The following is a 24,412-nucleotide window of genomic DNA, read 5'->3' on the forward strand; positions in this document are numbered from 1 at the left end:
TGGTAATGCAGTTTATGTGTGATTTGGGGGTGGTTGCTTTTAAAAGCATTACTTTTGCTGTTTTGGTAAATTTAGTCAGATTCCATTGCCCTTTACTTTTGCGCAGAGTAAGAACAGTAGCTGATCTTCTTGATCCAAAGTGCTTTCTCATGGCCCTTTGTGTTCTTCTCTAATCAAGTCTAGGGTCATTTTTATTTTTTTTTTAACGCAGTAACACAAGTAGTGCATCCTTCAATTGTCTGTGTTGTCGGGAGAGGTCAATAATGACTTTAGGGTAAGGGCAGGGGAAGTGTAACTTGAAAAGCAAGGCATTAATGCATTGCTGCTCTTCCAGAAAGGCAGTTTAAACCACGCGAAGAAGAGTGGGGTCTGAAGAACCTGCTTTCTCCATTAAAGTATAGCAGCTTTACTGCCAAAGTTCATTGTCAGCAATAAAACACAGCCTTAAAATCAAGGCAAAGCACTAGGAGTGTTTGTTAATCATCTGGAAATCAAAAAAAAAGCACAGGTTTATTGGGTTTTTAAGATGCTTCTCTAAAACATATCCCTTGAAGACTTTGAAGTCTATGTATGTAAACTTATCTCTTTAGAACAGTGGCTGACAAATTACAGATCATCTCCTTTTTCAAACAGGTGCTGAATCTTCTTGCTTCAGAAGAAAAAGATTCTCTTGTGCCTGTTTTTTTTTTTTTTCTCCACTCACAGTGAAAATCAATAATCACGCTGTTTTTTTAAAAAACGTTACCTTTAAATTGTGGGCTGCCTAGGCAAATATGTAACAAACATTGATACCTTTGTGGAGTATTCCAGTCCAAATAAGCACTGCTCTTTCACTGTGACAAATGCCAAGCATTGTCTTAGCAAAAAAGTCCATTGAACCCTGTGTTTACAGAGGTAGGATGTCAAAGGGGGATTGCAGGTGTACTGTGACACCAGAAAATTGCAGGAGTTGAAATCCCCTTAAAAGCCTGAAAGCTAAAGGTCTTTCTTGACTTTGACTGACAAGTCGGGTGTTGCTTAAAAGAAGCCCTGACATTCCAGTTGCTATTGCTCCCAAAAGAAAATGGTGAGCGGGTCACAGAATTGCTTCTAACTTCCCTCTGCAAAAGGTCGTTGAACTCACTCATCCTCATCAACAAGCATTAACGCTGCAGTGTTTATGAGCAGGCTGGGCACTATTGCCATTTGGGATTGGGACGTGGACCCAAGCAATTGGGCCATTTCAGAAGGGTCATTGAGCTTGTACAAGCTATAATCCCATTTGAAGTACAAAGAACCTGCCAGCATGATACAGGTTGAATGGCAGACCTCAAACTTTGATCACAGTGCCTTGGAAGCAGTAACAGCAGCTGTAATCTAAGAAATGCAGGACTGGGCCTGCTGACAGCTGTGTGCAGACAAGGCCAGGCAGGGGTCAGATTAGTGAGCAGCAGAGAAAGGAGGCTGCAGCTGGGAGGTGTGGAGCTGCTGGAAATGGAGCTTTCTCCATTCCCCAAGCATTTTGTGTGCTAGGTAACACGACAGATTACTCTGTGCTGGTTGGGGGTAAGACTGACTAAAACTGGAGTCCCCATGTGTCAGGTGCTGAACAAATGCCAGTCAGGATAACTTCCTTCTCCAAACGACTTAAAGAGTGGCAGAGAGATGAAGTGGCCTGACCTTGCTTATCCTGCTCAGGTGAGTGACGTGGCTGGGACTGGAAATGGGATCTGTCAGTACCTAACCTACTGCGCTATCTGCACAACACTTCATCAGTTTGCTGAAGGGCGGATAATGCCTTATTGTTATTACCCTCAGCAGCAGTCACCTCTTCCTTGGTGTCCTTTACAGTGCTTTTCTGAGCTGTCATTATGCTGCTTATCTGAATTACGCTCATTTTTTAGATGCGATTTCCACTGCACTCACAGCACTCGTGGCTATGTAATAATGTTCTCTCTTATCTCCTTCGCCTACATTGCTCGAAATTTCCCATCTCCCAGAGTTTCTCTTGCTTTTGTGTGTGTGCAGCTGCCTGGTGCTAAAAGGGTGCCTGACCCGTACTGCTTGCAAACTTCAGGCCAACATTTGCGAGGACACTGGAGCCTAACTCCCAAAGGAGAAAGGGTGTTACTCTGACTCTGCTTGACAAGCCTCTGGCCTTTTGTTATTATGAAAGTTTAAGCTGTACTTGTTAAGCCGTTTGTCATGCTTGTGCTTTCCCTACGGTCCTTACTCCAGCCTCACAGGAGCCAGAGGGGTCAGGCCCGTGCTGCAACCAGGCTCCCCTGGCCGATCCAGGCCAGGCCTGGTGGGGTGGTGGTGGCAGCACCACAGCCGCTTTCCTCTGTGGCCTAGTCCTACCCAACAGGTCATGGGGAGAGAATGTGTGCCCCTTGGGCTCACGGAGGCAAAGAGTGGTCAGAATGGTTTGGTTTTTTTTTTAGTGAGGTGCCTCCATCAGGCATCCAGGCTGATCCCTGTGTTTGCCTCAGCACAAACTGTCAAAAACTTCAGACCCTCGTTGGCCCAGGCACCATTTTACCTTTTAATTCAGAAACAAAGTGCTGCTTCGCACAGGCAACCTCTCATGTTCACAATCACTTTTTCAATTTTTGCAATGCACATGAACACACACGTTTCTGTTAAAAATCAACAGATTCCAATTGGTGCGGGCTTTTGATTTTTTTATTTTTTTTTTTTTTGGAACAGGTTATTGGTTGCTGTCTGACCTAAGCTCTTATAAAGTAACCCAATACTCTGCCCCTCCAGAACAAACCCAGCAAATGCTCCCTGCTGAGGAGCAGCAGTGAGTCCTTAGCAGGCTGCTCCCCATCTGGATAGGCTGTTATTGGGGTGACTCAGGAGCTGCTTCACAAAATGCAGGAAACGTTTCCCATCTTTATCCTGATTGCATCTGAACTATTGGATTTATCTGGTGAGTAATGTGCCCTGTCCTAAGCTCATGTGCTGACTTTCTGCCGGCTTCTCCTGTAGGGTCAGTGAGCAGAAAAGCTATGTTAGGTACTGTGCCATCAGTCTCAGGTGTGAGACAGCAAGGAGATCAAGGAGCAACCTCTTTGTTTGTGCAGCTGTGCTGTAAGGCTCGAGATTTTGTTTGAATGGTTTCTGCTGTGGGAGTGTTGGGATCAGGGCACAGCTGTGATATGAATCTGACCTGGGAGAGGGTCCCTTCCCTGAAGGGTGTGGAGGAAAGCAGAGCCAAACAGCCACTTCTCACAGAGCTGGTCAATAGCACAACTGGGGGCTAAACTCACATCTGCTGCAGCCTAGGTTAAAAAATATATTTCCAGGCATCATTGTTCATTACATTAAGCGGGGTCTTGCCTGTTCACTGTACAGTAGTGCACTGTTCTGCATTTTCTTTGGGTACAGCTGGCTGGCCAAACATTTCTGACAGCTTGAAAGCAGTTTGTAATGTTGTCGTGCCTCAAGCAACTTCCTAGGGCTACTGTCACTCATGGCAGGGCACCACTCAGTCTTCACTTTCTACCTCTTATTGTGAGCCTCTGAGCATACACTGCAAGGGTGCATAAATTAAACTTGGCTCTTGAAAGCAGCCTTGAGTCTTCAGGCAGAGTAGTTTCTTCAGTAAAGATAAACTTAGGAGTGGGCGTTCAAGGAATTTTCCACCAAATTTGTAATTCTATTTGTCTTGTTTTTAAATTAACTTGTCCCATTGCAAGGTGTATTTATGTATATTTATAGCACTTTTTTAATCTGAGACCTTGATTCGGTAAAGCATTTGAGTGCATGCATATCTTTAGGCAGATCACTTATGTTGCTTTGCTGAGCTGGGGCTAAATACAACAGGAATTCTGTCTGTTTATGCGAAATCACAATTCAAAATATTTTGTAAGCTTAATATCCCAGCCTCCATCATCCTTTAACTTCCTTTTTTTTTTTTTTTTTTTTTTTTTTTTTTAAGCAATATTTCAGCTCCTTGGGTTCCCTTATATTGCCTTTGCCTGCTCATTATTACCAAAGTACTACTGGTTCTGCAGGTGACCACAGGGAAGTCATCATCTCCTCTCGAGGCACTGCACTTGGGCACCAACCCCAGGGCTTTTATCTGAAATGAAGCTGCTCAGCCTCTGCTTTGGCTTTGTCAAAAACACAATTTAAATGCATAGCACTTAAATGCATAATCACATCTTAGTTTTTAGATGCATGCAGTCGCTGGCAGGTGCCTAAGGGAAAATGCTTAAAGTTTTGGGGGAGGAAAGTCCATTAATATTTTAGTCCATGGCTTTGAAAGCATCCTTGCAAATGTCAACCTTCTGAATGTGAGGAGAAAAAAATTAAATGTGTGGACTAAACAATAGCATTTAAAATCTTAGGTCTGCCTCTAAAATGACAAAGTGTCTGCTCTGGATGTGAAAAGCTAAAGGTAGCACGCTTACTAAGCTCTGTGTCACTTTTTCAAAACGAAACAGCTTGGTACAGCCTGGTCAGCCACTGTGAATGGGGAAACTCATCACAGGACTGGGGTACGGGGGGGCCAGGCAGGTATGCTCAGTCACATAGACATGGATTTTTTTGATGCTGTTGAAGAGCTACCAGCCTGTTCCTGGGCAACCCGGGGGCTTCGTTCTCTGTAATGCCTGTAAGAACAGCAGTCCTAGAGCTGCCTGTCCTTCTCCTGAAACATTCTCCTCCCCTCTCAGCCTGCTGCAAACCATGAAGAGCTCACCTACAAGGAAATAGACAAAAGCTTGCTTTCTGTTCATCAGGTGCCTCCAGAGACGAGCCCCACATCAGTGGAGCACCAGGCCTGGGCTCTGCTGGAGGAGCCCAGCTGAGAGCCGAGAGCAGCCCGGTGCCCAGCGAGGAGCAACCCGTTACAGGAGCTGACTCGGAGGAGGTGACCTTTCACTTCCAGACTGCAGCAGTTGATCCTACCAGTGAAATGACAGCTGACTTCATTGCTGTCCACACAGAGAGAGCTCCAAGAGCAACAGCCACGCTGCCTAAGGAGGTGGTTAGGAACTTGGAGGGGTCTGATCGACTGCCTGCTTTAAAACTCCAGGAAGGAGATGCATTTCCTAACAATCTCCTGAGTAATGTAAGTGTCCCCTCCTCTGCACAAGGATCACAGGCCACCACCCATCCAGAGCAGTCAGAGAGGTCAGTGCCAGGCAGAGCTCAAACTGTCCCCGAGGCTGCCCTCAGCCCGACCAGCAGTGCTGGGCTGCCCCAGCCCACTCCCACTGTGGGGGTGCACCAAGACTCTCGGGGGGTTGCAGCCATCTCTCCCATTCCTGTTCTCAAGCAGAGGGAGGTGCCAAGTCCTAAAATTTCTCTTCTGACTTCAACGGTAAATTTCCATCCTCCAAGAAGAGAAACAGCAGCATATCCGTTTCCCACCAGTGTTAGGACGGCTCTTGTAAATGCAGGGGTGGGCCAGTTACCAGCACTAGCACCCCCCACTACAAAAAGGCCAAAGGATGCAAGTCCCCAAGTCCAGCCTGACAGCAGAGCTGCTGTGACACCTGCATACGTCAAGAGTGTAGATGCTCAACTTACTACTTCTGTAATCGCACAAAAGCCAGCTTCGGTCGGCCTTGATGCAGCCTATTTCAGAGTCACGAAGACAACTGCTGTTCAGTTTCCCCCTCTTTTATCTCTTAACCAAGAACCAGCAGGCAGTGAAGACAGAAACTCAGTAACAGCTGTAATAAAGGGCTCTAGACACACAACTGTGTTGCCTGCTCTTCAGCAGCTCCTGCAAGGCACTGGGCACTCTTCTTCATTACCAATGCATCCTGAAGCTCTAGGTCATGATGATTTGATTCCACCTCCATTTCAAGGGGCCCTTAATGTAGCTGGTAGACCACAGCCTCTCCTGTTGTCCCGGACTCTCAACTGTACTAAGCACCATGCTTCACATGACACTAACAGGAGCACTCAGGAAAGCACAGTCCTAGTTTTACAAAGAGATGCTGATCACCAGATGATGACAAGTAAGCCTGAAAAATCCACATCCTCTGAGAGCCCCCGGGCTTCTTCTAATTCACCTTCATTAGGGCAGTCACAAATCTCCACGGTAAACCTCTCCCAAACTACCAGAGAGCTAAAAGGAGCCACATTTCCACCCCTTCCAAGTGCATCTACCTTTGAGAAGGCAGCCCTTCCACCTTTAAGCACTCCTGCTGCTGTTCACGCAGCAATTCAGCCACGAGCTACATCTGTTCCTCCTCATGCTGGATTGCAGCCGATGGGTGTCCCCACCCCTGCTGCGAGAGGACTCCACGTACTGACTTCAACTGCTGGTTCTGGGTCTCAGGTTCAAGGCGTTTCAGCCCATCCTGGACCTCAGGAAGCATTTGCTGCGATGCCACAGATGAGCACGGTGGAAGATTCCAAGGGACAGAGAAGTCTTCCACATCGGATAGATAAGGCTGGTTCTCCACTGACTCCACAAGCCAGCGTGGTCTCCAGCCCCTCTGGACTGCATGAGGAGAACCAGAAAGCTTCTCGTGACAGCTCTGCCCCTTCAGCCTCCACGATCCAGCATGCTGGCAGCCTGGAAGCTTTTGTTGCCAGCTTGCACCCACCTCACACACAGGAAAGCCAGCCCAGCACAACAACAGCACGTCCTGAGCCAGCAGTGCCCGTTGTTTCTGAGATCCCGGCACATCTGGCCCAAGCACTGCTGCAGCAGTTTGGTGCATCGCATGATGCAGCTACCAAAAACCTCAGCATTTTCAGAACTGATCACCCCAAAATGTTCCCATCATCCCTGTATTTGTCCTTTCTGCTTAAGAATACTGATGGCATGATATGCCTGCTTCCCATGCAAGAGTCCCCTTTGCCTGCAAGTTTCCCTAATATCAGTGTTGGGACTCTGGTTTCTGTTCAGCAAATCCTGGCAGCATCAAATTCTTCATTAGTAGATCTTGCAAACTTGCAAAATGGGAGTCCTTCTAGCTTAATTCTGGTTAAGCCTGTTTTTATCCTTTCTCCCATGGACAGAGCAGACTTACAGATGGTGCCCTCTCCTCAGGGTGAAGATGACCACAGAAGTGCCCTCTTATTCACAAACAAGCAAGGTCTGACCATGGTTACCAATGGACACAGCCGTGATGTCCCAGAGAAAACCAGCTCCTCATATCCCACTAGTGAGTCTCGGAGACCTCAGACTGCTCTCTCCACTGCTTCTGACCAGCGAGCAGAGAAAGCAAAAGTAACTTCTCAGCCAGTGCTGACTACTGCGAGTTACGTGGCCAACCCTAGTTCCTTTCAAGCCACTGCCCCAGCAGCAGATCACTTTCTGGACCTGCAGCTGAGGATGAGCACAGCAGCACAGGCTGCTCACCTGCAGGAGCTGCCTGAGGGGCTGCAGGCAGTGCCTGCCCCTTCCCCAGGGGCTGAGGAGCCTTCCCCTGGTGGTACGGCAACCAAGCCTCCTGCCTCCCCAGGGCCACCAGTACTGGTGCCTGCACAGCATAGCCCTACAGCCCCCACAGGATTTTTAAAAGCTGAAAAGCCTCTCTCTTCTTCTCTAACCCCTTTGCTGTCAGCAGTGGGGCTCACTGCTCTTCCGAGGCCAGCTCAGCCTCCATTTACTGTCGCAGGGGCTGGGGGTCAGGGGCAGCGCGGTGCGGGACTGGCGCTACAGACCACCACCCGTGGCCGGGGCTCAGTGAGCCCATCTTCCTCTGCCCCAGTGCAGTGCACAGAGTGTTTGAGCTCAGCTGGAACTGTAAAATATCCATTAAAGATGTCCCCAAGCATTGTGTCTTTGCCGTCCATGTCACAAAGTCAGCCAAGCACCGAGTCGCTCCAAAGGCTGCCGTCACAAGTTGCATTTGTACCCAGCACCGTGTCGGCTTTCTCAGCATTTCTAGCTGGAAATGATGTCAGAAGCTCAGCAGCGGACAGCACTGCTTCTTCTGGAGACACTTTGCATGCTAAAGCAGCATCAGCCCCCCCCACCTCTATAAAACCTGATCTCACCACGCACTTGGAATTTATTACCATGGTGCCCAAGCCCATTGTCAGGATGGAGACCCCAACAGCAGTACCAGCACGCACCATGCTGGCAGCGAAGGTCAAAACAGCAGCTTCTGGGAAACTGCTGGTGCCCAGCACCCCCCCAGGGATGTACAGCACGTCCCCCGTGAGCCTGCCCTCACCGGTGTCTGTGCGAGTTCCCCAGCCATCCGCTGCGAAACGTGACCAAAGCAGTCAAGCACCTTCTGCATTGTCCTCACCGGCCAATGTGGGAGAAAATGGGAAACCAACCGAAGGCACAAGCCCAGGAAAACGGGGATTCTTGGGAACCAGCACGTCCCTGCCGGCCTTGTTTAGCACAAAGGCAGAGCAGCCCCCTGCAGCAGCTCTTGGCAGCCAGGCTGGTGTAGCTCCAGCACAGCCGTCTGCGGCTGCAGAGCCTGTGATTGCTCTTGAGAGTGAGCCTAAATTAACACAGACCACCTCGCCGTCTCCATTAGCGGTGACTTCTCTCTCTGCAGCTAAGAATGATTATATCACCACTTCAGTTACCCAAAAAAAAGTGTTTTTCCTGCCAACATCAGCTCTCCAATCTGACCCAAAGGTGGTGTTTCCTACAATGGCTGTAATGAACAGCTCGGCTAAGGTCCCTGCATCAGGGGCAAAGAGTGAGGATGTGTTTCTGGAAGGGGACACGGCCACTGCCAGCCAGGAGCTCAGCCAAGCAGCCACATCCTCAGCACCTCAGGCAGGGGAGGAGAAGGTGCCCAGGGAAGCCCGCATGGAGCAGGACGCTGCTGGGCAGCCCACGGGGCCATCTACAGCAAAATCACTTTCTGTACCTGCGAGTAAGGTTACCAGCGAGCCAGCTGCCTCCAATAAAGCAGCTGAGGATGATGCTGAGACACTCCTAACCAGAGACCTGAGCCCACTGCCTCCTACCACAGAGAGCCCCTCGCGTCCTGCGGGGGCCATGGCAGCACGCACTGCGGTGAGCGATCCCCAGCTGGGTGCCACGGGCACGGAGGCCGAGGAGGATGCCGAGGAGGAGGCTGGACCACACTGGATGACCCACAGAGCCCCCACAGGCTCAGAACCTGCCCTTACACCCCTGGGTTCGGAGCTGAGTGACTCCCGGCAGAGGAGGGTTCTGCAGCAGGACGGTGCCGTTCTCAGCGGGTAATTGTCACAGCGAGTTGGTGTTCAGGCTGTGTGATTTACGGGGTGTGGGGGCTTAATAGCCAAATTGCTCCATGAGCTCAGCATCACGGGTATGATGTATTGTTGTTTCCAAAGCATCCAGTTCATTCTGCAGTGACCTCACAGCTTACAGGAAAAAATCTTTTCCTGTTTCAGATATTAATGCTGTCCTTTGGACCTCACTTTCTTTTTCACAGTAGCCTTTGACTCTCTGCCTCTCCTCCCAAAACAATTCTACGTGCAGATTCACAAGTGGGAGCATCTGCTAGCACTGTTTGCACACTGAGCTCACCGATCTGCTTGGTTCCACCGAGGGACCTGATCTTATTGCAGAGCTGGGCTGGGCTTCAGCTTGTTTCCTTCTTTCCCTGCAGGATCGCAGTTGTCAGCGATGAGGCCTGCGGCTCTGGCAACTACACGGTGCAGATGAGCCTGCGCCCTGTGGCAGAAGCAAGCCCGGAGCTGCAGGGCTCAGCGCTTCCCCAGGACACCTTCCTGGCCTCCCTGGCCATGCGGAGCAGCAGCAGCCAGCCCGTGCTGCGGGTCCGCTCCTGCTGCGTGACACCCTCCAGCAGCCCGGGGGGCCCCGGCGCCGTGTGCTGCCTCCTCCCCAGGTACGGCATGGGGATGGCCTGGGGACACCCCTCTGCTCCTGTCCCAGGGCTTCAGCCCAGTCTCTTTGGTGCTGAGTGAGATGAAAGTGGTGAGAATGAACCCAGGAGTGCTCTGCTCCCCTCGCTGTCAGCACCAAGGGCTCCATGAGGCATGGGGCTCTCCTCCCTTCACCTGTTATTTTATGCAATGAGCTTTTTTTTTTTTTATGCACTTCCACATGATGTTCACGGCTATTGCTGCCTGGGTTGAGCACAGGGGTGTTGGAGGATTCATTGGTTCGTATTTATAAAGCCACCAGGGCATGAAATGTGTGCTGCAAGTGCTACATGTCATTGCCATCAGTAAAAAGGGATTTCAGATTTACCTGTACTGGATAAAGGGAGGTCACCTCTACACTGCCTCTGGAGATGTCTGGATCAGGGAAGGGTCATCACATCACAGCAGCCTTTGCAATGGTTTAGCACGATAACCCTCCAAGAAACAGTTCTGCTGTTCCAGGGTGCTGCCCTCCACAGCAGGTACACGTCCAGGCTGGGGTGCTGAGGTCTGCTGGATTTCTGTTTGGCTCTGCCTGCAGCTACAGACACCTGCCCCAGACCTTGTGCAGAGCAGTGCCAGCACATCTCCCTCCTCCCTGCCCTTACACAGGGAGTGCTGGAAGTTCTGGAAGTTGAAGCTGCTTCCATTTGTCCTTGCCAGGCTGCTACCTGAATGCAGACACATCCAGCTGCTGCAGAGCAGCGAGCCCAGAGCTGCCAGCTTCACCATCCAGCTGTTCCAGATGCTGAATCACTCGGTGGCTTATTTGCACTGCGAGCTCAGTGTGTGTCTGCACGGCAAACCGGGCTGTGAACAGGTACGTGGGCAGGGTCCGCCCTCACTGGCCTCAGGATCTTTTGGAAAGATTTGGTGCTTCCAGCAGGTGCAGTTGATGTAAAGAGCCTTGAAGGAAGGCTATAAAGCTCCAGAAATAATTTATCTTTGCCTTGAGTAATCCAGATGAGAAGTATATTAACAAGCAAGTTAATCGCTAGGGAAAAGGAATTATGGACTAGATACTGACACAGGGCCAGGTCCAAGCATTGGGCGAATCATCCTTGGAGCAGCAGCAGAGCTGGACGGAGCCCGAGCACAGGGGATGGCTCCGGCTGCTGGGACAGAGCAGAGCCACTGGTGCAGCGTTTGGGATGCCACATTTGGGACATGTTCAGAGCCTTCCACCTATCTTCCCCAGGGCTGCATTGACAGTGTGGAGCCGCTTCCCCAGCCAGGTGACAGGAACAGCCCTGGGCAGCTGCGCAACCTGATCTCGTTTGGTCCAGTTCTGTGGCTCAAGGACAGGTTTCTCTATAAGCCTGTGCAAGGTGGGTCCCTGATTTGCATCCCTCTCTGGCTCTCTTGCAGGAGTCTCTGCTCAGGGTGACTGCCTGCTGTAAGAAAAATGACAGCGGAATAAGGCTGGTCACCAGTTGGGAGCATTTTCATTTCCTTTCTATCCACAGATGAAATACAGCAGCTGGTTTAGTTAATCAGATGTTGTCCAGCAGTTAGAAAGGGGAGAGAGTCAATCCAGCATGTCACGAGCATGACAGACTACTTAAATCACTGGCACCATCTCTGAGAGTCACTTAACTTTTGTGTCTGATGTTCTTATGCAAAGAGTATTTACTGTGAGATCTGAAGGCAAAGTGTGTTAGAAGGGGAACTACCGGTCCAGGCTGCTCTGTGGTAGAAACAGCCCTACGTGCTTGATGCGCTATAAGGACGGATGAGGTTTTAGCCTCCTCTTTCTTCTTACTTATCTCCTTAACGCTGTTCACAGCTCGATTACTTTATTTCCAGGTCCCGATTCTGCCGTGCTGGTGCCCATTCTGCTGGGGTCCCTGACTGGCTTTGCTGTCCTGGGCAGTGCTTTCATCAGCCTTTGGCTGCATCACAGACGGAAAACCAAAAGCCCAGGTTGTCCACGGTTTGGAGAAATCCGTGGCCTGTGAACTAGGAGCAGCTGACTTCTGCAGATCCCACAGCACAGCTACAACGATCAGAAAAGTGACTGATTTTGCATTGCACGCTGTATTGCTTTGTAGAGCTTCTGCAGACCCGGGGAGCAAGCTCTCCAGCCTCTGCCTCAAGCGCATCTCTCCTGCCTTTCTTCCCTTCATTGTGAGCTGATCCACAAGCTGCAGCATAGCGAGGGCTGTAGGAGCAGCTCAGCTAAAAGGGAGAGCAGAGCTCACAATGCCATATGTGCAAGCACCAGCACGCAGTCTGTTCACAGAAATGGAAGAGTTGTCAGGGTGCAGGGATCTACCTAAAATAAAGCACTAGACTAGAGCCATGCCAGCGGGCAGACCAGCTTGTTAAGAAAATAACAAAACTCAAGGTTAGTGGCTGGGAACAGGGAGAGGAACCGAGAGCTTCAGAGATCCAGCTCAGCAGCTCATCTCAGCAGTTTTTCTCACGTCTCAGGAGCTGGGTCCCCTTTCTCTTCGCCTGTCCTCGTGCTGGTGTTCTCTTGCTTTTGGTGGAAGCAAGTTTCCAGTATCCTCCTGTTAGTAAAATCTACATAATGGGAAAAAAGTTCAGCACACAAAAGCTTTGTCTGTAAGCCTGCGTTTCAGAGCACATAAAAAATACCCCATTCACCTTCTACGTCCTAAGTTTTCTTTACCCCTGGGGCCAGGATGCAGGCAGCAAAGGGGCTGTTGCCAGAGCACCTGTGTCAAATGCAGCAGAGGAGTAACTCACACTTCTACCTGGGTCCATTTCCCTACAAGAATCTCTGCAGATCTGCTATGTAGCTACAAATTCTAGGTCAAAACCCAGAGACAACTACCCTGCAGAAACACTAATTATTATTTGCACAGCAGCAGCGCTAAGGAAATCAGCACCGCATTGCATTCAACAGTGCCTTACCTACACAGCCCCTGTGCTAGGCTCTTAATGCCATTTATGCCCCAGACGAGTGTCATTAAACCCTCTTTACAGCTTTCAAGGCATAAAGCAAACTAAAAGCTTGTGTGCATCATAGCTCAAAGTGTTTGGCTCTCCTGCGCCCCAGCCCTGCAGTTTAGCCGAAGGGCTGCCCTCCTCCCTACAGCCGGCTCTGCACAAGCAGCAGGGAGCGGAGCAGACACAGAAAGCCATGCTGCTTTGAGCACCGTGCACCCACAACACATCCCTGTCTGAAGCACGGCAGCTTCTCAGGAACATGGAGAGAGGCTGCGCCTGGCTCAGGAGCTGGGCACAGCACCCAAGTGTGGCCAGGGGCAAAGCAGGGGACACATGGGGGTCTTCTGCAGTGGGACCAGGGCCCGGGGGGGCAGCGGCTGCCTCTGGGACAGGCGGGGAACTGTCAGGGTGGTGCTCAGTGGGCACCCTGTGGTAACATGGGTATGGTGGAGGGGGTCAGAGTTATCTGGGGGGGAGCTGGTTTGACCTCAGCACCACACAGCCGCCCCCTTACCCTCCCCTCTCCGGGATGGGGGAAAGAATCAGAAAAATGAAGCCTGTGGGTTGAGATAAAGGCAGTCCACTAGGACGGAAAATAAAGGAAAATACCCCTTTGGCCAGTTGGGGTCACCTGTCCCGGGTCTGGCCCCCTCCCAGCTCCTGCTGCTCCCCAGCCTGCCCGCTGGCAGGACACAGATTGAAGCCGAAAAGCCCTTGGCTTGGTGTAAGCACTGCTTGATGTGGGACAGGATGGGGATTTGTGCCCAGCGAGGCTCCAGGCACTGCAGCACTGCAGCTCCTTGCATGGGGTGAGCGTGATGCTTCGGGATCCACCTCTTGGCAGTGAGTAACATGGCTCGTTTTGGGCAACTCCCCACCTCCCCATGCAAATTGGGAGCAGAGGAGCTCCTTGGTTCTTCCCCGAGAGCGCCCGAGCAGGAGGCAGCCAGCCAGGCTGCCTTGTCTGTCATGACTGCAGAGGCAGACCCACAACTGGGCAGCTTGACCATCTTCAGCAAGGAGGATTTCGAAGAGGACTGGGTTAAGGTGGCCAGTGGAGGCTTTGGGTGCGTGTACCAAGTCAAGCACAGGAGGTGGAGGACGGTCTATGCGGTGAAATGCTCCCCGTACCTGCTGCAGGACTCCAGCGCAGACAGGTAACCACCAGCTCTCTTCCAGCTCCTCCTGGTCGTGCCACCAAGGACAGATCTGTGGCGATGTGGGGCTAAAACTGGTGGAGGTGTCCAAAGGGGCACCCCAGAGGTTTTGGGCAAGCACCAGTGACCTGGAGGTCTGCCTCGCTTTCCTGTGTGTCTATGTGCACGTGCAAGAGGAAAGGAGAGCTTATTTCTGACAACATTGAAATCTGGGAATTAGGAGTAGCTTTTAAACTAAATTAGTAAAGTTGCTAGATTTAAAGCCCAGGGACAGAGAATTTCCAGCTTTTTTGGCTGGGCTTGCTGAGCCAATGAAGTTATTTATCTAAAATTCTGATCTGTTCAAGCTGGAAGGATCCCGTCTGGTTAAAAATCACATAGCAATAGGACTTTCTTGTAACATTACTGACAACAGTTGGTTTCATCTGGGCAGTGATTAATGGTATCATAGATTGTATGATTGTCCCCTTTAATTTGCAAGGCTTGCGTTCCTCAAATGTTACATTTGCACTTTCTCTTCTGGGGAAGAAGTGTGTCCAGTCAATCAGTTTTACTTCTGTGTCTACCATTCCAATGAGTTTCATCTTGCGGGTTTCATGGATTATCTCAAATGCTAGTAGATGTTCCAGAAGAATTGTTGAATGCAAGCAGAAATGTTCACTGGTTTTTAAAAACATTTCTGCAGTCACCAGGATTTGAAAAACCAAATCTGAAAATCTGAGTTTGGGAAAAATATCTGGGAGTGTATGTGCCTTTACGAGTTATTGTACAGGTCTCCTAGGGATTGGGGTTATGCTATTTTGTCCTTAAAACAACTTTGCACTCTAACGTAGGTTTCTCAAAGGCCTTCCCCTTACATATGGCAAGTAGCCTTGGGGCTGCTCTGGCTAACGTTATCCTTCTGTCACCCCCACAAGCTCTGCATTACAAGGCAAGAGCAGGCTGTCCTATGCCACGGCTCTGCCCCAAATCCTTCCTTTCCATGAGAGCTGGAAGGACCAGCATCAGTCCCTCAGCCCTGAAAGTCTGTGGGATGTCATTCAGTGGATTAGTGGGATGATGCAAGGGATCCCTGTGGGCACGGGCATGCCGGGAGGGCAGGAGCTCGGCGGGTGCAGCTGAACCTGTGCATCACCTGGAAGGGTTGGGGGTGTCTGAAAGGTGCTCTTGCTTCAACCCTTGTCAGCTGCAAAGGTTTTTAGTCTGCAGATCTGCTGGGGATGACAATTCTTAGGGAGAAAAAGAAAGAAAAATCCCAAGGAACACATAGAAAAAAAAATATAGCCACAGATGCAGTCACAGGTTTCCAACACAGTTAAAGCACTTGGAATCTTGTAGGATTGCTTCGGGGCTCTTGCTCTTCTCCCTGACAAGCCTCATTTATTGTGGCTCCAGCGAAGGGAACTGGAGGCCACTCAAGTCACTTCTTTCTTTGGGAGGGACAAGCACCAAGAGGCAGCACTCTGTGCTGCAGGTTGCGGCTGCCTTACTGGGGTAAGCCTCTGTTCCTCCGTGGGAAGCAAAATACCCGAGACAACTCCTCCAGAGCTGCGTTTTACCCGGGGAGCCTGCTGGAGGAAGTCTGGCAGAGGGATTTGCTTAGCTGAACTAAGTTTAGACACATTAGTGTCTTGGCATAATGTAGTTGCAAGCCCAGATCCATTCCCAGGTGTGCTTTATGAGTGCAGGTTTGGCACTTTTATTGCCTGGCTGCTGTCAGCGTACTCTGAGCTTGTTCAACAAGTTGGGAAATGCAAAGATTTAGTGGAACAGGTCTGGCAAAGCTGGCAACAATGGGCAGACATGTCTAGACTGCCCCAGGACCAAAGCTGCAGGCAGAGCTTAGCCATGGGCAGGTCCCTGCAGGTTCGTGCATGCCCTGGGGACAGGGGGCATGGAAAAGGCAGGGAGCACCCTGCTGCTGCCCATGGCATGCTCGCAGGGAAGCGGCACTTGGGGAATGCACCAAGGTGTGAAAACAAACAGGTGGACGAGGATTCTCTAGGAGGCTGGTGGTTGAATTTGCCCACAAAATCCTCAGGTCATTTTGTAAAGTCCTGTCAACTCATGCTTTTGATTTGTGGCAATGAATCTTGCTGGGGTTTGCAGGGCTGCTTGGAAAGGCTGGATACGCCTAAGCTATACAGTCACTCAGTAACTGCCTGTGGATCAGCACTGATGACAACTCTTGGTTCATTTTATTTTATTTTATTTTATTTTATATTTTATTTTATTTTATTTTATTTTATTTTATTTTATTTTATTTTATTTTATTTTATTTTATTTTATTTTATTTTATTTTATTTTATTTTATTTTATTTTATTTTCCAGAAACAATGTGAACTGCCTAATGGAAGAGGCCACCAAGATGGAGAAAATCAAATTCCAGCACATTGTCACTATCTATGGGGTCTGCAACAGCCCTCTGGGCATAGTGATGGAATATATGGCCAGAGGGTCCTTGGAAAAAATTCTCCCCACTCACAAAATGTCCTGGCAGCTCAAATTCCGGGTTATCCATGAGATGGGCTTGGCTATGAATTTCCTGCACAGCATGACACCTCCTTTGCTTCACCTAGATCTAAAGCCAGGGAACATTCTCCTAGACGGCAATATGCATGTCAAGGTATGACCTTCATGTTTGTAGGGACAGGTTATTTCGCTTAGTAGCAGTGTGTATTGCTTGTTTTGAGTCCAGGATCCTAATGAGGTGGGGTCTGCAGGAACACTCAGTGAGATGTTGACCACTGGGGCTTGTAGGAAACAGCTGGTAAATAAATTATGTGGAATACTCCAGGCAATCTGTGCCAGAAGGGGGGATTTTGGGGTCTAGCTTGGGGGCAAATGCTGCTCTGTTGGACTCAGAGGAAAGCACTGGCTTCAGTTTTGCCAGAGTCCTATTATGTTTCAGGGGCTAGGTGCCTCCTCATGCTCCTGATTCTGAAGGACAGAGAGATATTTAGCTCCCAGCTAAACCAAGGAAAGGCGTGTGAGTGCTAGGGGGGTGGCTCTCATTGTCTCTGCTTGCAGATCTCAGACTTCGGGCTCTCCAAATGGATGGAGCAGTCGAGCCGAATGCAATACATTGAAAGCTCTGCTCTGAGAGGCACTTTGAGCTACATCCCCCCCGAAATGTTCCTCCAGAACACCAAGCCCCCAGGAATCAAATACGATGTGTACAGGTAAGGGCTGCCTTTGTGCACACAGGTGAGACGGGGTTGCCACCTGGCTCTTGCACAGAGGAAGAGAGACTGTGGAATTGCCTCATTTTATTGCCCCGTCTCTCTGCCTTGCAAATGTCCTTGGTGGGGACGTGCTGGGAGCACTGGAAGCTACGTGTGCTGCTCTGACCTCAGAGGTGCAGACAGAGAGCAGGGGTTGGTGTGTGGATAACCAGCTGGTCCCAGCCAGGAGCCTCTCCTGATCCCATACGAGCTGCAGACTGCCTTGCCTTCGGTTCCCTCACACCCCGCTAGGCTGCTGGGAGCTGTTCTGGGCAAGGAGTAGGATTAGAGCGCAGAGCAGGCAGCGTCACTGCTAAGATTTATTTTGATTTTTAAGACAACTGTAACATTGCTTGGCTACTTGGGTATTCAGCTTCATTTTGGTCAGTAGCAGGTGGAGAAAAGATGTGTAACTTTTCCTTTTGGCCAAATTGCTGTGCTGCCCACATATGCAAGGTACATTATGGAAATTTGTCAGCTCCTTGGTTACTGCATTACACAGCAACCCGAGACAAAAAGCAAAGGATTTGCATGAGCACATGAACTTGCAACAGGGGACTCTGTGACAAAATAGGGATAAAATGGACTCCAAAGGCACTTAGAGCCTGACTTTCATGGGAAATGCAGTAAGTCACTCATTCACTGCACCAGCCCTGCGGCTGAGACGTTAGAGATGTATGCAGTGATTCAGAAGATATTGTCCTTTTGGGGCATGGGGGATGAAATCCTAGTTCTTCCATCCTGAAGGACGCCATTACAAATTTTTCCATTTCTCAAGAAGATGAAAGCAACAGGTGGATTTTATGTCCATGCACAATGAGAACATGATGGGAATGATTGCTCACGATCTCTCGTTGCCTGCAGCTTCGGAATCGTCATTTGGGAGGTGCTTATGCAGAAGAAACCTTATGCAGGTAAATATGAGAGCACTTCTTACATGCTCTGCACTTATGAAATGTTTATTACAGCCACATTCATGGAGAAAAGCCCAGCACACACAGCTGTGACTCTTTCAGGAGCCAACATGATGGCCATTATAGTCAAGGTTGCAGCAGGAAAGAGGCCGTGCCTGGAGCCCACTCGCGATGACTGGCCGGGGGAGTGCCAGCAGATGGTAGACTTGATGAAGAGGTGCTGGGACCAGGACCCGAAGCAGCGGCCGAGCTTTACAGGTGCAGTACCCAAATGTGGCACAGATTAGGGAAAGGTCAGCTGCACGGATTCACAAAGGGGGATAAGCTTGTGTTTAAGTCATTACCAGATAAATTGCCTGTTGCCGTGGAAATGGTTGGTGCCCATCTGCTGTCAGCACATTCCCTTTCTCCCTTTTTCCCCCTCCCTGTGCGGGGGCTGTGTGGAGGACTTCCACAGCCTTGGGTGCCAACTGGGCTCCGAGCACGTGGGCAGCTCCCGGCCTCCTTGCAGATATCCCTGTGGAAACAGACATGCTGCTGTCCCTGATACAAAGCCTCGTGGTAGATCCGGAGAACGAGCGCCTCGTCAGGAAGATGTCCCACAAGCCTGCCATCTCGGGCAGCCAGCAGGTGAGCCTTGGAGGCCTCCCAGCGCCCTCGGGAAGTTTCCCAGACTCCTTTCCCTTGTCTTACCAGTTCCCAAGGCTGGGTTTCCTTTCCCATCACTGGGCACACTTTGCCCAGTTTGTTTGCATAGGGTTCCATCCACGGTTCTTTTAGGAAAATAAATAAATAATTTAGGAAGCTGGCTGGTGTGCTAAATGATAGACAGTCCAAGAGGAAGACCCTTCTTTCTGCTTGCTGAGAGGAAGAGGTTTTATCAAGGAGTCCTCGGTCATAAACAGAAGCTCAGGCAAACACAGATTCACTCAGGTTCTGCTCATGGCACTGGCAGATGTGTTCACTGGATCATTTTCTAGCTTCAAGAAATGGAGGACACTGCAATTTAAATAACCTTTGGGGAGGGAAACAAATAAAATTAAATCCCTGTGTTTCTGTGACTAATAAAGAATCAGGTTTCAGCAGAATTAGTAGCTGAGGACTAGTGCAGTTCTGGGGGTTAGCCAAGTTGTGCAGTCAGCAAGAAACAAGAGCATCCAGCACAGCACGTCAAGGAGGTGGGGGGGTCTGGATTCCCTGCACAACAAAGCAAATGACCAAATGCGTTGCTGCCATGGGCACGTGCTGAAATAAGAAGGTCGTGTTTGGGTATGTTTGGTAGCAGAGGAGTGAGAAGGACAAAACCTCACTGATCTCCAGAGATCATTTTCAGGTTCCTGCATTCCCATTAGTGCCATGATTTGCTCTGCTGACTTTCACAGGACTTGATAAAAAACACATTAATGGTAATATGAAATTCTAGAGCAAAGAAGAAATCTACAAAAAGTATATAATGCAAAGAGGCAACTTTCTCTTACGGCTTTTTCTTTTCCCCTTCCTGAAAATGAGAGTGACAAAGAAGAGTTTATCTTCTCCCAAGCCCCCAGAAGTGCCGGTAAGTAGGGAGCTTTTCTTCATAATTCAAAGATAAAGAAGGGGAAATCCACGAGAATAGCCTATTTCCTTGCTCTCTAGAGATAAAGATGTGGCTCTAGGAAGTTTTCCTTGTGGGTGACTTTTCATTTTAAGTTAAGGAAGATGAACTATAAAGGAAATAGCAGAGCTCCCATGATGGAGAGCTTGGCCTCTCTGCTTTGTAAGAGCCTGCTTGTAGCCATCTGGCCTTACTTCTCGTTCCTTATCTCTAAGATGCTTTTTATCTCATCGCGTAGTATGAAGATTCACCTGCTGTCCCTCCCTCCCATTTTGTGCACACCAAGCTGCTTCGCTTGGTCTCACTCCCTCCCTGCTGTTTTGTTTCCCCCGCCGATAGAAACGGGTAAAGAGGAGGTCCGTGTGCCACCTTCTCAGGGTGAGACTGAAAGTCCCGAGGACGTCCTGTCCGAGGAGATCTGCAGAGTCCACGACAACGGCCTGACGCTGCTTCACGTCATGGTGATCCAGGGAGACGTGGACAAGGTGAAGTTTCTCCTGAGCTGTAGAGCCGATGTGAACAGCCAGGCGGTCTGCGGCTACACCCCGCTCATCATGGCTGTTCAGAGGAGGTCCCCGGAGATCTGCTCGGTGCTGATAGAGCACGGCGCGGACATCAACATGCCCGACGAGGATGGTTGGACGCCTCTTCACTTCGCAGCTCAGAATGGGGACGACAGAATTGTCCGCCTCCTGCTGGACCACCAGGCGCAGGTAAATGCTCAGGAGCACGACGGGTGGACCCCCCTGCACTTGGCATCACAGAACAACTTTGAGAACGTGGCCCGCGTGCTGCTGTCGCGCCAGGCTGACTCCAACACCCAGGAGGTAGACGGGAAAACAGCCCTCCACGTGGCAGCCTGCTTTGGGCACGTCAGCTTGGTCAAACTCCTCGCCAGCCAAGGGGCAGACCTGGAGAAGAAGCAGAAGAACCACAGGACGCCGCTTCATGTCGCGGTGGAGCGGGGGAAGTTCAGGGTCGTCCACTACTTGCTGAAGAACGGGGCCTCCGTCAACAGCCTGGATCAAAACCACTACAGCGCCCTGCACCTGGCCGTGGCCAGGGGGAAGTACCTGATCTGCGAGAAGCTCATCAAATACGGAGCCAACGTGGAGCTGAGGACAGACAAAGGCTGGACCCCGCTGCACCTGGCTTCTTTCAAAGGGCACATTGAAATCATCCACCTGCTGAAGGACAGCCACGCCAAGCTGAACGCCAGAGGAAGCATGGACTGGACGCCGCTTCACCTGGCCACTCGCTACAGCGAAGAGCCGGTGGTCTGCGAGCTGCTGAGATGTGGGGCAGACCCCAACATCGCCGAGAAGTCGGAGTGGGCCCCCCTGCACTTTGCAGTCCAGCGGGGCTCCTTTCTGACCGTCATCAACCTGCTGGAGTGCAGGGCAGATGTCAACGCCAAGAACAAAGTGGGCTGGACACCCTTGCACCTTGCTGTCCTCAAGGGCAATATGGCCATTATCAAGACCTTGATTAAGGCCGGTGCTCTGCTGGATGTGGAAGATATTACTGGCTGTACAGCCCTCCAGCTGGCAATTAGACATCAGAAGGAAAATATCATTACGCTGCTCCAAGGCAAGGACTCAATGATGAATAAATCAGGGAATAGGACTCTGGTGAATGATGCTAAGATTTCAAGACCCAGATTTGTTCCAAGAAGGACAGATTTGTAGACTCATCAAGTCTGGCATTTACGACTTGAGTTTTCCAACATCAGGTGCTATGTCTTAAACCACCATCTCCTGGCACCTGGTGATTGCAGGAGATTATTTTTTTTTTCTTTAATGGAAGTTCCAAAGTATAAACACTAAAAAAGTAAAAGTACACAGAGCTATAGAAGGAAGATGACAAGTTATTTTTGAGAGTCTGACCAAGTTTGTAGAAGTTAATAGTTGAGTCTAATCCAGTTTATAGTTGACTTTGTGATGTTGGTGTTAGGCAATGCTTTCCTGTTGTGATACTCATTGTATCACAACGGAGATGGAAATGGATATATGAACTCCCTTTTTATAAGGACAATGCTGGAACTGCACAGCAGTGCACATATATACATGTCTTCCACAGATTTTATTTCTTTTATTCCATGTTTTCCTACAGAGCAGATTGGTGTAAAATGGCTTGGCACAGGTGGGAATTGAATCTTGAGATTCTCACCTGCTGCTGGAAATAGACACTAAGCATATGGTACAGCAATGTGTCAGATTTTCTGACATCTCATTTTTGTAACAAGAATCTTTATTAAAAATAAAACTAGGACGAAAAATCACTAGTAAGAACGATTTAAATGGGTGCAACACAGAGAAAAAATAAAATAAAATAAAACAAAACAAAACAAAACAAAAAACTTCCTGAATAATTCCACCCCATCCTTTCAGAGAAAATTTTAAAAAAGAGCCAAGAGCTTTTTTTTTTATGAATGTTCGAATTATTTATTGACCACCTCCATGCTTCAGGCTTTCAGCACTGAGGCTGTCATTGGCAAGATGGCTTGAAGGACTTGAAGGATAAGCCAAGAAAGGGTGCAGTTCTGGATCCTGTTCTCTGCTGTGAAGGCTGCCAATAACCTCCAGTCCTAGTGACAAAATGCTGTTTTAAGATTTTCACAGGTTAAAAGAGTTCCTTCTTAGAAAAGCAGTATTTAATCTGGGTAACCAAATCTCATGGCCTGCTTTTTTAAAGACACTGAGTAGCTGGGAGCTTACTTTGCATTTCTGTGGGAGCAGTCAGGTGGGGCTTGCTTGCACCCTTAGCTGCAGATTATTAGCACACAAGGCTTGATTATCCTTCTGGAAAACATGCAGTCTTCATGGATTTGATCATTCTGGTCTCAGACCCCGCAGTGCTTGCACAGCAGTGCTCAGCAAGTCACAGCCCCCAGCAGCCCTCCTCCAGGTCCCAGCCATCATGCCAACAGGTCATTTTGCCCCAGCAGTGAGCTCTAGAAAAATAACTCTGGTAGCTGTGCTCAGCCTGCAAAGCAGCGGAGCTGTGCTGGAGGCTCTGTCTCCTCCAGCTGGATGGCTCTTACTGTTTTCATTTGCTCTGCTGGTGTTCCAGTGCCATCTTTGGTGCTTTACCCACTCAGAAAGGCTGGGTCTTTAGGGTCTCAAGGGTCTTTACCTTGTGTGAGCAGGGTGAATGGTAGAAGACATGGAACTCCTCGAAACAAGCAGAGCTGCCCTAACACCGGGAGGTTGTGCCCAGTAGCTCCCTGCAGGCTCCCTGCAGCTCCCCTGCAGTGTCTGGGGGCTGCTGGTTGTATGGGGAAAGCTGGCAGCTGGCTGGGCAGGACAGAGCAAGGGGGTTGGAACAGAAACATCAGGCTTCAAGTGCTCTGTGGAAATGATGATATATTGTCAAGAGTGAGTCATAACTGTATCTCAGTGCTCGGCACAGCGTGCTTTTCCTTAGATTAGCTTTAACCCACTGAAGCTCTCTGGACTGCGCTAAATAAAAGATCAGGTGGGACGGCTGTAATGACCACGTCTGCTATTAAAAATCTCTTAGTCACTCCTTGCGCATTTATTTTCTTTTGATATTTGACCAGCTGGAGATGTAACGAGGGCTTTGCCTTAAACCAGGCGGAGGGAGGGGGCAGCAGCGTCCTCGACTGGGCTCTGGGCTCTGGAACCTGCCTCACCCGGTGGGAACAGGGCTGGTGTCTGCAACACAGCCCTGCTGTTTTCTGCCTTCAGATCCTGAAGGAAACCTTCCCCATTTTTCATATGCCAAAAAGGTTTTCTTCTTCTGGCTGTCTTCAGAAGACTAACTTTATTACAACATGATGGGATGTAATTGACTTTGTTTTCAATTGAACCATTTTCTGTGGGGAAATGGATGATGTTACTTATGGGGAAAAAAATGAAGTGGTTCATTAACTGCTCCCTAGTAAAACCCAAATACTCTATCTTGATAAGATTAAAAAAAAAAAAAAAAAAAGCCTACTTTTTTCATTTTAATTTTTATATTAACTACAGATATTGACTTGAGTTTCCAAAGAGCTGGAGGAGGATGGGGATGTACAGGGTGGGTTCAGAGGCTGCCGTAAGTGAGACAAAGGAACTCTGTAGCCTGTGCCCTTTGTGCAGTATGGGGTGAAGCCTTTATCAGATGGTGCTGTTATCTCTTCAGTTTCCTTCCTTCCTTTCCCCAGTTACATCTCCCTAGGGGGTGCCTTGTGCAGTGTGGAGCCTGTATATATACATCAGCTGTATCATTTCAGACAGACCTTCAGTGGCTGTTCATGGATGAGCTTCCCTTTGTAAGGATGAAGCACTGTGTGCAGAGAGAGCATCTGCAGAACTGCCCTGCAGGTGACCGAGGAGCTTCATTTGCTCAGTACTGTCCCCATGCTTTTCTCCACCATGCGAGTAGTTCCCCAACAAGGAGCTAAACCCATCTGTTCAGCTTTGGAGCCCAGTTCTGGAATTCCGAGTTGTTTCCCAACATTGGCTGCTAAATGTGCCCTCCCTGATGGGAGCTTGAAATTCAAAGCAGTTTTACTGCATCGTGTGGACAGCAAAACCGTGACAAATATCTTCTGTTTCTCATGGGTTTGTGTTGCAGGGGAGTAAAAAGGACAACATCTCTGCATGCGTCCTGCAATTGTTACGGTTACTTCTTGAGCATGCTGGAGACAAACTCACTGCACTGTTATCAACAACAGCAAAGCTGGGAATGGCTGCCTGGCTAAAATGCCACCACCATGCTCTGTGACTGGTGGAGAGGACGGGTGTCTGCCCTGGGGACAAGCAGCATTTGCAGGGGTCCCACTGGCCGTGGCAATGC

At 49.5% G+C, this 24,412-nt stretch overlaps 2 protein-coding genes across 3 annotated transcripts; both read left to right on the forward strand.

Moving 5' to 3' along the window:
• The first annotated feature begins 1,368 nt into the window (after positions 1-1,368).
• LOC137843831 (pneumococcal serine-rich repeat protein-like) lies at positions 1,369-12,958 on the forward strand. Of its 2 annotated transcripts, XM_068659517.1 has the most exons (7): positions 1,369-1,677; positions 2,689-2,914; positions 4,731-9,132; positions 9,528-9,767; positions 10,468-10,624; positions 11,003-11,132; positions 11,611-12,958. In XM_068659517.1, the coding sequence occupies exons 2-7, from the start codon at positions 2,857-2,859 to the stop codon at positions 11,760-11,762; spliced, it is 5,139 nt and encodes a 1,712-aa protein (XP_068515618.1). In that variant the 5' UTR covers positions 1,369-1,677; positions 2,689-2,856; the 3' UTR covers positions 11,763-12,958. The 2 variants fall into 2 exon arrangements, with proteins under 2 accessions (XP_068515618.1, XP_068515619.1); XM_068659518.1 differs by lacking the exons at positions 1,369-1,677; positions 2,689-2,914 and adding an exon at positions 3,118-3,224.
• Positions 12,959-13,689: 731 nt separating this feature from the next.
• On the forward strand, positions 13,690-23,467 carry ANKK1 (ankyrin repeat and kinase domain containing 1). Its single transcript, XM_068659240.1, has 8 exons — positions 13,690-13,877; positions 16,209-16,503; positions 16,908-17,059; positions 17,966-18,015; positions 18,118-18,273; positions 18,527-18,645; positions 19,525-19,570; positions 19,949-23,467. The coding sequence occupies exons 1-8, from the start codon at positions 13,690-13,692 to the stop codon at positions 21,295-21,297; spliced, it is 2,355 nt and encodes a 784-aa protein (XP_068515341.1). The 3' UTR covers positions 21,298-23,467.
• The last annotated feature ends 945 nt before the right edge of the window (positions 23,468-24,412 follow it).

This window comes from Anas acuta, chromosome 23 (genome assembly GCF_963932015.1).
Source record: "Anas acuta chromosome 23, bAnaAcu1.1, whole genome shotgun sequence".
NCBI lineage: Eukaryota > Metazoa > Chordata > Aves > Anseriformes > Anatidae > Anas > Anas acuta.

Coding starts and splice junctions, on each gene's coding strand:
- LOC137843831 (XM_068659517.1), top strand. CDS start 2,857: ATGCAGGAAACGTTTCCCATCTTTATCCTGATTGCATCTGAACTATTG. Junction 2,915..4,730: donor TGAACTATTGGATTTATCTG/GTGAGTAATGTG, acceptor TCTGTTCATCAG/GTGCCTCCAGAGACGAGCCC. Junction 9,133..9,527: donor GACGGTGCCGTTCTCAGCGG/GTAATTGTCACA, acceptor CTTTCCCTGCAG/GATCGCAGTTGTCAGCGATG.
- ANKK1 (XM_068659240.1), top strand. CDS start 13,690: ATGACTGCAGAGGCAGACCCACAACTGGGCAGCTTGACCATCTTCAGC. Junction 13,878..16,208: donor CAGGACTCCAGCGCAGACAG/GTAACCACCAGC, acceptor TTTATTTTCCAG/AAACAATGTGAACTGCCTAA. Junction 16,504..16,907: donor ACGGCAATATGCATGTCAAG/GTATGACCTTCA, acceptor CTCTGCTTGCAG/ATCTCAGACTTCGGGCTCTC.